This window comes from Hippocampus comes, unplaced genomic scaffold (genome assembly GCF_001891065.2).
Source record: "Hippocampus comes isolate QL1 unplaced genomic scaffold, H_comes_QL1_v1.1 scaffold147, whole genome shotgun sequence".
In the NCBI taxonomy this organism is placed as follows: Eukaryota; Metazoa; Chordata; class Actinopteri; order Syngnathiformes; family Syngnathidae; genus Hippocampus; species Hippocampus comes.
Genome location: NW_017805009.1, coordinates 70,628 through 84,674, shown reverse-complemented (window position 1 = coordinate 84,674; position 14,047 = coordinate 70,628). Strand labels below are relative to the sequence as shown.

Here is a 14,047-nt window from a genome sequence, read left to right as displayed (position 1 = left end):
GGTGGGTTTCAGCATTTCACGTGTTTTCCTTTTTTTGTTTGTTTGCGTCCGCCCACCCCACGTCCAGATATACTCTAAGAGCATGAGACACTGATTGTATTTTATGTACACTATTCTGTCAGTCAAATCACTTTGTAAACAAGCCTTTCAAGGTGCCATGTAAACACAATTTACATTTTTTAAAATGTATAATTTGTGTTGATATAGTCCTTCATTATACATGGTTGATTTGTGTCTGAAAATGTGTTGTATCTCCTCCAGATTCATAAACCAAAGTTGTGACGTTTGAAAGAAAGGCGGGTCACACAGAAAAAAAAATGCTTTTATTTGTAGAAGCTCCTTCAATTGCACAGGTATACAGTAAAATTGTCACATGGGGAGGATTATTTTGGTTGCAGTGTTGCAATAACTAACTCTCCTTTCAAGCACCTATGTTAAACCAGTCTACCTGTCCAGACAACATGTCTTTTGGCTGACTCAAATCCATGGTAAGATAAGAGCATTTTGGGTCTAGAATTGATTTCTTAAAAAGGATCAGATTGTATCTGCTGAGGCAATGCTGATTTGGAATAAGTCTTTTCTCATTGGTGTTTTTTTTTTAAATGTCATGACAGCAGGTTATTTTACAGAGCTGAACTTTGAGTCGAGCCTTCAGTTAAATTGGCCTCGTCAGCTCTTTGAGAGCTCGTAGTCAGGAGATGAGAAATCAGTTCTCGCTACCGCAGAGAGCCAGCAGAATCTTCTCATAGTCTCCTTTAGTATCATCCTGGAAAAAGAAACCAGTGTTTGATTATTGGAACTCTTGTACTGTCCTGAGCAATATAGAAACTAAGTGTAAATGGTGACATGTAGAACTGTCTGTTTCTCACCAAAATGTCCTGGTAGAGTGTTTTGCCGTATTTCTTCTTGTACTCAGCCTTGATTAATTTCAAATCTTTTTCAGCACGGCTCACCATGATACGGGTAAGGATGTTTTTGCGGGTTCCGGATCCCTGAAAGAGAACAGTCAGAGTGAAGACTCTGAGAAGATGGTGCAGATTCCTAAATGTGGTAGCATTCTGTGCATACAACACCTTCATGGACAAGTAGAGCTTCTCAGCAAAGAAAGCAGGCCTGCTCCCAGCACACTTGACTAGAATGATTCAAATGAACCAGATATACTTTACATTTATGACCAATGTATATTCATGGTAATGATGCTTAAGCATACAGTTGTGCCCTCACCTAATGCTGTGAGACAATTCTCAATATCACCCTTCATCTCCAGGTCAATTGCTTTAGCCACATCCACTTTGCTGTACTTTGAGTACCTCTGAAACACTGAAAAATAAGAGAGAGGATTCATGTAAGACCCGCTCTAAGAGAACAGACACTACAGAGGAAGGCAGCGAGCAAGCTGACCTTCACGGAGATGAGGGGCGCTCCTGACAGTAAGGATTTCAATGAAAACGGAGCAGTCTTTGCCTTTCCTCCCCTCTCCAGCTTCATACAGAGACCTGGCATCACTGTCAATCAGCTGTTCACACACTCCCTCCGTGCGGTTGGCCTGTGAGAGAAATATACTGTATATACTTTCCACCAATATATACAACAACATAGTTTAAATTCATCATCATGAATGTTGTGTAAATATTTGCATGTGAGGGATTTATTTTAAGATCCCCTGGCGTTGTGGCAGCTACAGTGGGGGAGTGGTATGTTGCCTTAACCTAAGACTATTCTGTAGCTGTGAAAGAAAGGGTGAACAAAATCCGCCTCAAACATCCTGTAACATAATAAAGAGTGAGTGCACATGCTGTACCTTGCAGAGTGAAAAGAGTGCATTTCTGAAGTCTCCGCTGGTGTCAGATCTGATGTCTTCCTCCAGGTCCTTTTTGTAATCTTAACAGTCATAACACAAACATTTCAAACTTATTTAGTGTACGTCTTGTGTTTCTACCTTTCACCATATATTACAGTGCAACATCTTGAGTTTCTGAGTTTTAACAATGAGATCATGACCATATTGTATACAACTAAAATGTCACCAGAGCAACAGCAAAGTGAAAAAGAAAATTTGTAAACTGTAATTTGTGTTTGCTTGTCCTTCCTACTTTCTAAAGCGGGCATGTACTTGAGGGCCGCTGTCAAATGGTCAACTCATCAGCAAGCTCCGAAGAACCCTGATTACCATCCTGCAGTACATCTTACTCTAATTGAGGCAAATTAGATCTGAAAAATACTACATTTGGACCCAGTCTAAATTGTAATACAGTCAAACCTCGGTTTTCGAACGTCTCTGTTCTCGACCAAATCGGTTTTCGACCAAAAATTGAGTTTTTTATGCCTCGGATGACGGACAAATTTCGGTTCTCGAACAAACTGAGCCCACTTGAATGCACCACTTGACTCCTCTTGCCTTCCTTACACTAGGGAATTACGTCATTTGCTCGTGTCGCTTTCCATTGTGAGCAGACATGTTCAATAAACTTTTTTTTTTTTTTTTTTTTTTAAAGAGCGTGGTTTCGGGTTTCGAACAATTTCGGTTTTCGAACAGCCTGCTGGAACGGATTATGGACGAAAACCGAGGTTTGACTGGATGTACAATTGAAAGACAAACATATTTTGAGTAAATGTTACTCAGAGTAGTGGATCAATTGTACTGCAAATGGTCAAAATCAAATTTTATTTGATGACAACATAAATTACTCACTGGTGAGAGCCTCATGTACCCCGAGTGAATAGATTTTGATGCTTTCTGAATATTTACTCTGGTGACCGGGGTAGGCAATTGTGCCCTAAAATGTTTAGATGCAACTCATTCAGAGAGTATAAAGAATAGTGACTCTGTAAAAACGATTCAGCCTATTTCACTGTGTATACCTACATCCAAATAATAATCCTTGGCCCATGCACGTCCTCTCAAAAAAAGTTTGATGGAAATCAATTTTGGAGTTTCTGCACGGTCCTGCTAATTGTATGTGTCCGACTATTTACATTCATGGTTTAGTAGGAATGTCAAAAAGCTAATTTCTGTGAAACCACAAACTTGTGGAAGCCTAATAATTTTGCACAGAACATTCTGAAGGAAATTTAAGATTTCTGCTTGACAATTGGCTGCACACACCTTCCTTGTAGGCCTTCTTTATATCCAGAATCTCTGTATTGGTTCGAGAGGCCAAAATCTCAACAAGGGTGTCCTCATCTGTTCCCAGACCCTAAAACAGGGAATCAAATTCAAAAGGGTTAATTCAGTACTATTCCATGAGCAGCCGTTCACAACTCCTTTTATTAGTCCAATGGGAAAAGCTAACAAGAATACACGGAAGTGGGCGGAGAGCTTCAACAAATGACTTGAGCTATGGAATTAAATCAGTGTTGACCTCCAAAGTGCAAAAACAGCAGTTTCCTCTTTGCTGATGAGCATGAGAGAAAGGGAAGTGTGTGGGGCAATGAGTGCACATGTGCACATTGGGAATTTCTCCATTGTGAGACAAATAAAGGTTTTGTTATCTTACCTTCATGGCTAGTTTCAGCTGCTGGGCATCATACTGGGCCGGTGTTTTCAGCAGAGCCATGACCACATCCTCCAAATCTCCCTTCAACGCCTTCTTCAGTGCTGCCTCCAGAGGCTTCAAGGGACCAGTACAACCGGAAAATATTGAGAGTGGCTCTGTGTGTACTTTACATGAGCAGAGAGGGTGAGTAACACGCTAAAGTTACTGAAGTAACTTCATGGATAGGAGTGGTGAAAATGCACCATGTTTATTACTTTTACTGAAATATTTTTGTAGCTGCAGAAACTCTACTTTTAAATCATTAAAGTGAGCTACATCCCGCTTGTTACTTTTGTTAATATCTATTATTGCTTGCGCAATCTATTGTTTTCTTCAGTTTGTCAGTTAGACTTCTGCCTCAGGCGCCGTCACATGACTCTCTTTAGCCCATTCAACATAACCACTAATGACGCTCAACTCCATTTTACCAATCAAATTGCGCCAGGCAGCCACATGACTGCACACAGTATTTGCGGCCAAACACAGAAGGAAGACTTCAAAGTGACTCGTTCATGTGAAGCGTTGCAGAGACGAGGGAAAGAACAACGGTATGAGACTCACACTCAGAGGAGGCACGCCCTCTCTGGCCTTACATGCAATTTAGGTGTACCTTCCACATTAAGAAAAAGAACAGCTATTGTATGTCATGCGTTGTCAGCTGTATCTGCCTAAAAATGTTTGTTTCTTGAGTATTATTCTAAAGTACTCCTGCTTGAGTACAACTTTTGGCTACTCTACAACTCCATGAGTTGTTGTCACCCTTTCCTACCTTCCCGCTGGATTGTTGGTAAGCTTCTTTAATCTGCTGCCTCTGCTCATTGCTCCTCTTCACCAGTATTTCAATGATGGTATTCTCATCCACGCCTGCACAAAATACATAATGTGAAATACAGCCATGATTTAGACTACAATGCAATGCATCTGAGTGGAATCCAGATTGTATCACATCCATTTAAACTGTTGACCAAAAGGTCACTGATATGTGGAATGAGGTCATTTCTCTAGCTTTTGTGTGGTCATGACCAAGAATTTTTCTTGGTCATGACACTTGTGAATGCCTACCAGCAGGTGGTGCAGTGTTATAGAGACAAAAAACAGCCCCATTTTTTTCTGAGATGTCACAATTCTATGACGGGAGAAGTTGGCACAAGCCATCCACAGAGCCCCTCTGACTTTAGAGATCACCTTTTGCCTTGATGGCCTGGTCCAAGACAGCTGCGTCGCCACTGGCACTGAAGTTTGGTGCTGCCTTCACTGTCCCCTCGTTCTTTAATACCTGAGATCCAACACAGATTAGTGTTTACTGGTAGTGTTTGGTAAATACCTGTACTTGACTATCATCCAGTGGTGTGCATGTGGTCACATTTTCTCTATTGTGTCAACTTGTCTGCTTTTACTTTAATTCATTCAATAACAATGAAAAATACAGTAGCAGATGTTATGCTCACTCCACAGTGTGTTGTGTGAATCCCGAGCACTTCAGCTTCATGCTAATAAAGGCCACAAATAAGCCTTTTAACATAGTGAACTAGTTAGCTAGTGAACAACCTTGTACAGAACAAGAGCATAACGCAAGACAATGATGCCGAATAACCTTGTGCAACCCTCAAGCAGGGGAATGGTGAGCAGCATTTTACTGTTTCAAGACTTTAGATTGGGAGGGGCTCAAATTCCTGTTCCGCTGAGTCACACACTCACAAGACAGATATACTTCCATATTGGTCTTTTTACTGAGTTTTGAGGAGTGAAAAGAATGTCCATCCGCCATCGTCCCTTTTGTCTTATGAAATAGTGCAGACTGCGTCATTTCTCTGCCCCACCCCTCTCTTCTGTAGCTAAACTTTAAAACATGAACACTCATTCATTCTATTCCCCGCTATCTTTTTATGTTCCCTCCTTTTTCCTTTTCTCTGAACTCTGCCAGGAAAACTTTCCACCCGAGCATACCACAGGAAGAGAAAAAAAAGGGAACAAACATAGTGGTTGGCCTTAGCAACTGGAAGAGAACCGCAGTGACTTACTGACTCATCGGGCATGCCCAGATAGACTGTCTGCATCATGAACTCTTTGATGAAAGACATGGTGGGGCTGGCTGCAGGACACTATCAGATAAGGACACAGAAGAGCGTAAATATATTTGGGAAACAAAAAGGAAAACAACAGTCAGGAAATTACATTAAGAGGCAATATTGCAATTACAATTAAACTGCCTTCCTATGTATGCGAGCATTAACAATGATCATTTACATCTGGTGCATAGTGGTTTTCCATGATGGTAATTACAGTATGTGGAGGCTGCCCGGCCACACCCACGTTTACACTGACGCGGATGTATGTCGTGGGCTGCGTGTATGTGTCAGGCACGTCGTGCATTTATATATGGACATTCGTCTTCGTAATCACGACCACTTACTGTTGATTATGTATGTGTAGCGGTATATATATGCGTTTCCGGCCACACCCACGCCAATGATACTTAGAAGCGAGGGTAGAAGGAGTTTAATCCAGTACAGCAAAGCAAAGAGCTTTCGTGCATTTAAATGTCGCAGGGAGAAGCAAGACAACATTCTTGAGATTGTTTACTTAAGCAACAAGACTTACCGTGTGGCTGTAGAGTCGTTTATGTGGGTGTGAGCTTTGCAGGGGCGGTTGACAAGCAGAGGGAGTTCATTTATACTCGCGAGAAACTCCACCTAGAACCGAGCTCGGCCCATACTCACCCCCACCCTTCCTTGGGACTTTTAACCCCGCCTTGCCTCCCATCCTGAGCTTCGGTGTACGTGGAAAAAAGGGGAAGACGTCATTTGGTGGAATACAAACAGTAAAAAAATAGTAAGTCAAGAAATAGATAAACAAATATATAAATACAATAAAGGCACACTCAAATGAAATGGTAGCGAAGTCTTTTTTTCTTTTTAATGGTAGCCAAGTTGTTGCTCATCCTTATACTGTTTATACGTTTATTCACTGCACTCGTTCTATTCAGGTACTAATAATACAACAAAATAAATGTGCTTTATTTTCCTTCTAAAAACTCAAGTGGCGTAGTATGAAAAATCATTTGAATATTAGCCGACATCCTTCATGCATGTCATTCTAGCTGTGTGTAGCGCTGATACACTCTTTATCCTCACAGACTTCAGGGCACTAGTAGAAACTGTCTTGCTAGAACATTAGTTGTGCCATTAGCGGCCCGGTGGTCCAGTGGTTAGCGCGTTGACCTCACAGTGCAGAGGTCTTGGGTTCAATCCCTCCCTGTGTGGAGTTGCATGTTCTCCCTGGGCCTGCGTGGGTTTTCTCCGGGTACTCCGGTTTCCCCCCACATTCCAAAAACATCCAGGGCAGGCTGATTGAACATAGGTGTGAGTGTGAGTGTGGATCGTTGTTCGTCTCTGTGTGCCCTGCGATTGGCTGGCAACTGGTTCAGGGTGTCCCCCTGCCTGAAGACGGCTGGGATAGGCTCCAGCACCCCCCGCGACCCTTGTGAGGATAAAGCGGATCGGAAAATCAATCAATGAATGAATAGTTGTGCCATTTTTTGTTCTATTAATGCCACTAATATTGGGAAACTACTGTGCTGCACCAGGCCAACTACTACTAGGCTCAACTAGTTGGCATGTGTGATGGGCTAAGTGCCTCAAAGACCCTGCGCGTAGCACTAAAATGGCCACTTTAAATTGTCCTTAGGTGTTATTGTGAGTGTGTATGGTTGTTTGTCAATGTGTGCCCTGCGATTGGCTGGCAACCAGTTCACGGTGTGCCTAACTTACCACCCGAAGTCAGCTGGGAAAGGCTCCAGCACAGCCGCCACCCTCGTGAGGATAAAGCGGTTCAGATAACGGATGGATATTTAAGCAATTGATATAGTTTTACAATTAAAAATCATGAGTATGTTTACCTCAATGTTAAGGAGTATTTCAGTTGTGGGATTTAATCAAAGTGAGGTAAACTTTACTCAATTTCTGTATGTATTTCATAGCGTTTCAAATTAAGGTATACTAATTGCCCAAAATGTATTATTCAAATTTACCCAGTTAAAGTGGCTGCAAATTGTTACCCTACATTTATTGTATATATTATGGCGGTCTTTAATGGTTCCCTTTTCATTTAACTAAACACACTGAATCCATAAAAGTATCAATCAAAACACACAAAAAAGTGTGATTTGTTATGTTTTTGTTTATGTTACATTTGGTTTTGTTCCCTCTTGTCCTTTTGGTCTTCTCCTGTTCTCGTCATGCGGGTGCCTTTTGTTTTCCAGTCAGCTCCCTCAACCCTTGTTCAGGTGTTTCTTGTTGTCTCGTCTCTTTGCTTGTATTTAGTTCCCTGGGTTCTGACAGTCTTTGTTGGATCATTGTGTGTCTGTGAGCTCCTGTGATGTTTCTGCTCCTGTCATAGGTTTTTGTTTGTTTGTTACTCTGGGTCCTTGTGGTTTTCAGGATTTTGTTTTGTGTTTTTCATTTACCGGTAGATTTTGCAGTGTACTCTTGCAAGTGTTTTTGTTAATACATTTTGTTCAGCCCACCCTGCTCCTCCTGCCTCCTTGCTTTTTGGGTCCCCTAAATTCACGCAACAACATAACACTATTGTCTTTTAAAAAAACCCACTTTTTCATGCATCGTAGAATTGTATCTTACTATGTTATATACTCAAGCTCATGAACTGTATTGTGTTTCTCGTAAATACATATTGTAAACATTATTGCTTAGGTTATGTTGAGTCAGTCTTTTTTTTCATATAAATACCATACTATTTCTGCAATTATGGGTTCTGTAAAACAAAACATTAGATAATTTGATATACCCCAGCTGTGTACTGATAGTATATCCAGCAATATCAGCACAAAGTCCCACAAACGTTGGCATGTAGTAATGAATTTTCTCCAGGTGCGGCACGTTGTCATCGCAAGCCATCCAGGAGTTGATGCTCCCCTGAGGCATGATGTCGCAACAAACTAGATTAACTCATCATTGCTGACTGTGATAAACACATTCTGGTGACTGTGTCCTTCCAGCATCATCATGTTGACTGACAACATCACACACCTTTATATGCAAAGGAAAAGAAATCATTGGGTAATTTCCCAACTACCCGTAATAAAAATGATCTTTCTTGACAAATCACCCACTCTTAGCAAAGGATAATCGGAGCTTTACTGGATTGCGAAAAAAAAAAAAGTTGTATCTTTCTTAAAACACCTAAGACCCATGTGTAGACATGATGTCAAAAACTGATCTAATCAGGAACATTCATACTTAACTGGATTTAAATTTCAACTGAAATTAATGTTTTACTGTGTAGTATTAGTATTATTTATGACAACAGTGCTTGAGATGGCATTGCTACCTTACTAACGGGTAACCTGAGGACTATTCTGGGCGTCCTTTTACCAGCACACTTTGTGTGGTTTAGGCTACTACAGAATGAAACTTCATCTGTGGAGGTTTAATATTTAAAGACAGTTGAAGAGTTTGGTTCCCCGCTCATGGAACCGGATCAAATCTTGCTTGTTCTCATGGTCAGGACACAGGTTCCCAAAATGAAGCACAGAAAAGAACTTCTCGGATCTGGTTGGCGAACAGGTAATCATTTAATTTTGAAACTGCATGGTGATTCAGATTCATTCATAAGTGTTTTTGAGGAGATTTATTTACAAACATAATGGCATGCTGAGTCGCCTTCCAGATTTGAGTTAAGCTTCCACAGGACTGGCAATGGAGGTTTTTGTCTAGCACACCGATAGCAGTGATAGCAGAAATGTGCTTTCAATTACTAAGAAAGGAAGAGAAATATTACACTGATCTTGCTTTGTATTGTATTGACATTTTGATTCAGAATTAATGTTGATTAACGATTAACATTTTATGAATAATTTGGCAGAGGACTGTTCGCTTTTGAGTGATGTTGATGGCTATCATTGTGGCATTACAAGTACATTCAGCCTACAGTACAACAAATCTAACAATGAAAACTGGAGATGTATAATCAAACAGTACAAAAATTATTGTATGTATATTTTATTCAGACTCAGTTGCTTGAGTTACTGTACATTTGCTTTCAAAATATATGCAAACTCTTCTGGAGCTGATCCTGGTTCCTTCACATTAACCTTTCTGGGAAAGAAAGTAGGGCGACATCACTCTGTGGCCCCTGCAGGCAAGAAATGTGAGTATAAAACTACCAACAAACCAGAAGCATGTGAGCACAAACATAATATATCGTTGTATGATGGAAATTCACTTCTACACCATAATAAAATCCTCAGAATTTTCGGAAGCTTCTCTGAAGTTTTGGGACACTCCTTTTTTGTAAAATAATAATATCTTTCAATGCATAAATGAACCTAAACAAAAGCGTTTGAAGCAAACAACCAAATAACCATATACTGTATTTTTTTTTCCCGATACAAAGGGCTCTCTTGCACAAAAATTACAATTCAAGGATGGCACAAGACTTGAACAAAAAACAGATTTGCAGATTTTTTTCACAAAAATCATCTCACCTAAAATGTTAATATTAATGAGGCTCTATGTTTTTCCCACATATCATTCAAAATCGGCAAAAAATATATATTTGATGTTCTTCTACTTTCTTCCTTTCATAACTTTGCTGCTGTAAATTGGGAATTTCTTCATTGTGAGATGAATAAAGGTTTTCTTATTCATATTATTCTTATTCTCACTCTGTAGTGCGGCCCGGTGGTCCAGTTGTAAGTGCGTTGACCTCACAATGCAGAGGTCGTGGGTTCGCTCCCAGCTCCGGCCTTCCTGTGTCGGGTTTGCATGTTCTCCCCATGCCTGCGTGGGTTTTCTCCTCCCACATTCCAAAAACATGCATGGCAGCCTGATTGAACACTCTAAATTGTCCCTAGGTGTGAGTGTGAGCGCGGATGGTTGTTCGTCTGTGTGTGCCCTGCGATTGGCTGGCAACCAATTCAGGGTGTACCCTGTGTACTGCCTATCCCCGATTTAAATTAACATACCATATTTAACATATAGTAGATTTAACATACCGAGTGAAATGTGTAATAAATGCAAAAACAGTATGTGGTTTCAGTTTACGGGTGAGGCAAGGTGTGTTTTCACATGAACGCTGTTCCCGTTAGACCTTATAATTCAATGAAAGACTATCAGGATACATTGTTACTCTCCAACCTCCATTCAAACCACCATCATTACTTTTTCTGTCTGTGTTTTCTGCTCATCTGAATCAACATCAATCAAATTCGCATCATATATTCTAAGGTGCCTGGGAGGGAAACAACCCATCCACCTGCCCAGAAGATCCTACAGTGTCTCCGAACCCTGGAATGGTCCCAGTGGCGACACACGACCTGGATCTACCAGGAAGCGTTGCACCATTTATGGATGAGTGCTCATGTCAAGAAGCCGGAGTGGGCACAACACAGCAGGTCAGATATGCAAACTGATCATCATCACTTTAAATTAAGTCATAAACCCAAAAAGAATTAAAGATGAATGAAAACGACACGCTTTTTGAATCTCTGGATCTCCTTTGAAAGGTGTTTCTGGAAAGAAAGTAACACCATGACGACACACCCACATTCCTGATTGATGAAACAGTGAGGATGGGGAAGAAAGGAAAGATCACAATGATGAAATAGACACAATTTAATGACAATAATCACTATATTAGATCAGCCAAAATTATGGATTACTTTCAAAAGATACATATAAACAGATCAATTTGTTGTATTGGATGTGTCCCCCTATTCAATTTGCAGCAAAAGTGACCTTTAATAATGAGGATGTACTGTATTTACAAGTTAATTTTAAGTTAACGCCCAATAAATGTACTGAAGAAGTAATCACACATCATAGCGCTTTAAAACTGATTTTGATGTAAAACAACTGAAATACAATTTTAGCCATTGTATTATGTCTATTTTTTCCAATGGTTGTCATGTTTAAAATATTGCCATACATGAGAGGCAATAAAGAGACACGGACAACTCAATTCAACGCTAACTTTCAGTTGAAACTGGAGTTTTCACATACAGTATATTCTCTTCAATTACCATTATGGACAACTATTCACTTGCCTAACTTTTGTTCAGACAGTGTAGCTTCAGCTCCCAATCAGCGATGGTGTGAATGTGCGGATGTGTGAATGGTTGTCTGTCTCTCTATGTGCCATTTGTATACAGTAACTGAAGACCGATCCAGGACATAGACTGACTTCCTTTGGCGCAAAATCAGCTGGGATAGGTTCCAGCTCCCAGCAACCTTGAACTTACAGACACTGGATGACTACACCCAAACAAGAAACAACTCCCATAAAATGAAAGCAGTTGCAACATTGGAATGACTTATCTGTATGTTGGGTAATTTCGCAGATTGACAAATAACTGAGAGAATATGTGCAATGTAGTTTTGTCGTCTGGTCAACTGTATGTATTTTTTCTTTTTGTGTCACTCATGAGTGATTTAGATTATGCTGAATCAAACAATAGCACCAACATATCACTTCCAGCAATAAAAAACTGGCGTGTTGAATTTACTCAATTTTATTTTGTCAAGTGGTGGCACACAATGAATCACTTAAAAAATATTTACAATATCTGGATACAAACGATTTCTTGCAACCACATGAAAAAATAGAATTGATTACCGGTAAATTCAACATAACTTTTTTTTTCCGAGTGCACTGTCAGAAGCACTGACCTGCATTTACAACTGAAATTCAGAAGTTTCGTGAACCTGAATGCATTTATTCTTAGCAGTTTGTTCTTTTCATTTTAGAGTACTTCACTTAGCTGCACTGTTTTCACTATTTTTATGTGGATGTTACAGTTTTTTGTCCAATCAGATTTTAGTCTTTACGTGTTGCCATGTCACTCGAACCTGCTTTCACAATCAGTGGTGGTGGCCGTTGTAACTAGTATTGGGACTATTTCTTTAACAAATTAGATTTCAAGTTTGTCCTCACTGGCCCTGGATGACATGAACCTTTTTTTTTTCATCTTCAGATTGGCTTGTGATAGCAAAAAGTTACAGCCAAATTCCACAAGCAAAACATGTCTAAAGCAATCTGCATAAAAGAAGACATTTAATAAGCAGCTGGTGAGGCTGATGTACTTTGATTATATATTTTTTGGGGCATGCCATGAGATACATACTGGTTATGAACTGCTCCAGAACATGTATGCGACGCAGTTGTGTGCTGTTACCTTGCGTCTTCGCAATGATGATTACTGTACAATTATATAATATTTTCCCCAAGAGTCACATAAACTGTAGTGCAAATGAGCACATTTATTTGAAAAACAGTAAATTAATTCATTTTAACAGGCTGATATGACTGGTGTTCATTGTTGACTACTAGTGCTGGCAAACAATAGAGAGTGTGTTCTAAGTCACACTCACATGGCCACCCTGGTACAGCTGATGTGGTTCTGTGTGGCATCTGCTCAGGGTGCTGATTTCATGCAAGTGGGCGTAGTTTCCATGTACGAGGAGTACAGTACAAACACTGCATAGTACATAGAAAACGGACACAATATAAGTGCATTAGAAGACGACGTGGTGCAAGGTTGTGTCGTTGAAGTCGTTTAAATGCACGAAAAAATCAAAATGCAAACATTGATGCGAAGGTTTGTTCGGGGGATCAAATATCATTACCGGAACTGGGAGGAATCGTGGAAATCTACCAAGAGACCATCGAACAGAGGGGAAGAGTGAAGAGTGCTTTCCTAACACAATGTGTCTTCTATCACGGAACAATTTGTGTTAAGAATATGGACTTCGTCTGTTGTCAGAAAAAAAAAGAAAAACTCTCAAATCTACGAGGGACTAAATTCTGTACATTGTCAATAATGCTGAAAAAAAAAACGATGCTTGTGTTTTTCCAGCTTTTGCTCCCGACAGGGTTACGCGTCCCAGAACATCAGATTTATACAGCTGCAACAGCAGCCAAGGGGAGGAGTAAAGGCGTCATCTTTTAGGGAGGTGCTTGTGCTTCGGTCTTTGACCAAACTAAAGCGTCCTCTTGTGGCCTACAGTGTGTATAGCACTAACAGCTTTTTATTACAGTACGTTGTATTATTATTATTATTATTATTATTATTATTATTATTATTATTATTCTCCACAATAATGTCGACAATAAACACCTTGAAGTGAATACAAGGCTTGGATCTTTACTAAAGAATGTGTATTCTGTTGTATGCTAAAATCAAAAAAAGTGTCTGAGTTTGGGCCTCTATTTTGTTATTTTATAAGGCTAGCAGTCTGAACTGGTTGCCAGACAAATGCAGGGCACACATGGACAAACAACCATTCACACTCACAAACACAATAGGGACGATTTAGGGTGTTCAATTTTCCAACCCTTTATGTTTTTGGAATGTGGGAGGAAGCCGGAGCACCTGGAGATAACCCACGCAGGCACATGAAGAACATGCAAATTCCACACAGGAAGGCCAGAGTCGAATCAAACCCACGACCTTTGTACTGTGAGGTTGATATGCTCATCTGTCATCAACCGGGCTA

The 14,047-nt window shown here is 40.2% G+C and overlaps 1 protein-coding gene and 1 long non-coding RNA gene across 3 annotated transcripts; one reads left to right on the top strand and one right to left on the bottom strand.

Moving 5' to 3' along the window:
* Positions 1 to 304: 304 nt before the first annotated feature.
* anxa1a (annexin A1a) lies at positions 305 to 6,251 on the bottom strand. 2 transcript variants are annotated; one of them, XM_019862754.1, is made up of 12 exons: positions 6,138 to 6,251; positions 5,558 to 5,638; positions 4,722 to 4,812; positions 4,306 to 4,400; positions 3,498 to 3,611; positions 3,107 to 3,197; positions 1,802 to 1,881; positions 1,402 to 1,546; positions 1,225 to 1,320; positions 1,074 to 1,132; positions 870 to 992; positions 305 to 766 (listed from the first exon to the last, which is right to left on the bottom strand). In XM_019862754.1, exons 2-12 carry the CDS (start codon positions 5,615 to 5,617, stop codon positions 707 to 709), a joined length of 1,014 nt encoding a protein of 337 aa, XP_019718313.1. In that variant the 5' UTR covers positions 5,618 to 5,638; positions 6,138 to 6,251; the 3' UTR covers positions 305 to 706. The 2 variants fall into 2 exon arrangements, with proteins under 2 accessions (XP_019718313.1, XP_019718314.1); XM_019862755.1 differs by having other exon boundaries at positions 5,558 to 5,628; positions 6,138 to 6,231.
* Positions 6,252 to 7,874: 1,623 nt separating this feature from the next.
* Positions 7,875 to 11,024, top strand: LOC109510201 (uncharacterized). Its single transcript, XR_002167092.1, has 3 exons — positions 7,875 to 9,118; positions 9,621 to 9,701; positions 10,781 to 11,024. It is a non-coding gene; the product is annotated as an uncharacterized LOC109510201 (long non-coding RNA).
* The last annotated feature ends 3,023 nt before the right edge of the window (positions 11,025 to 14,047 follow it).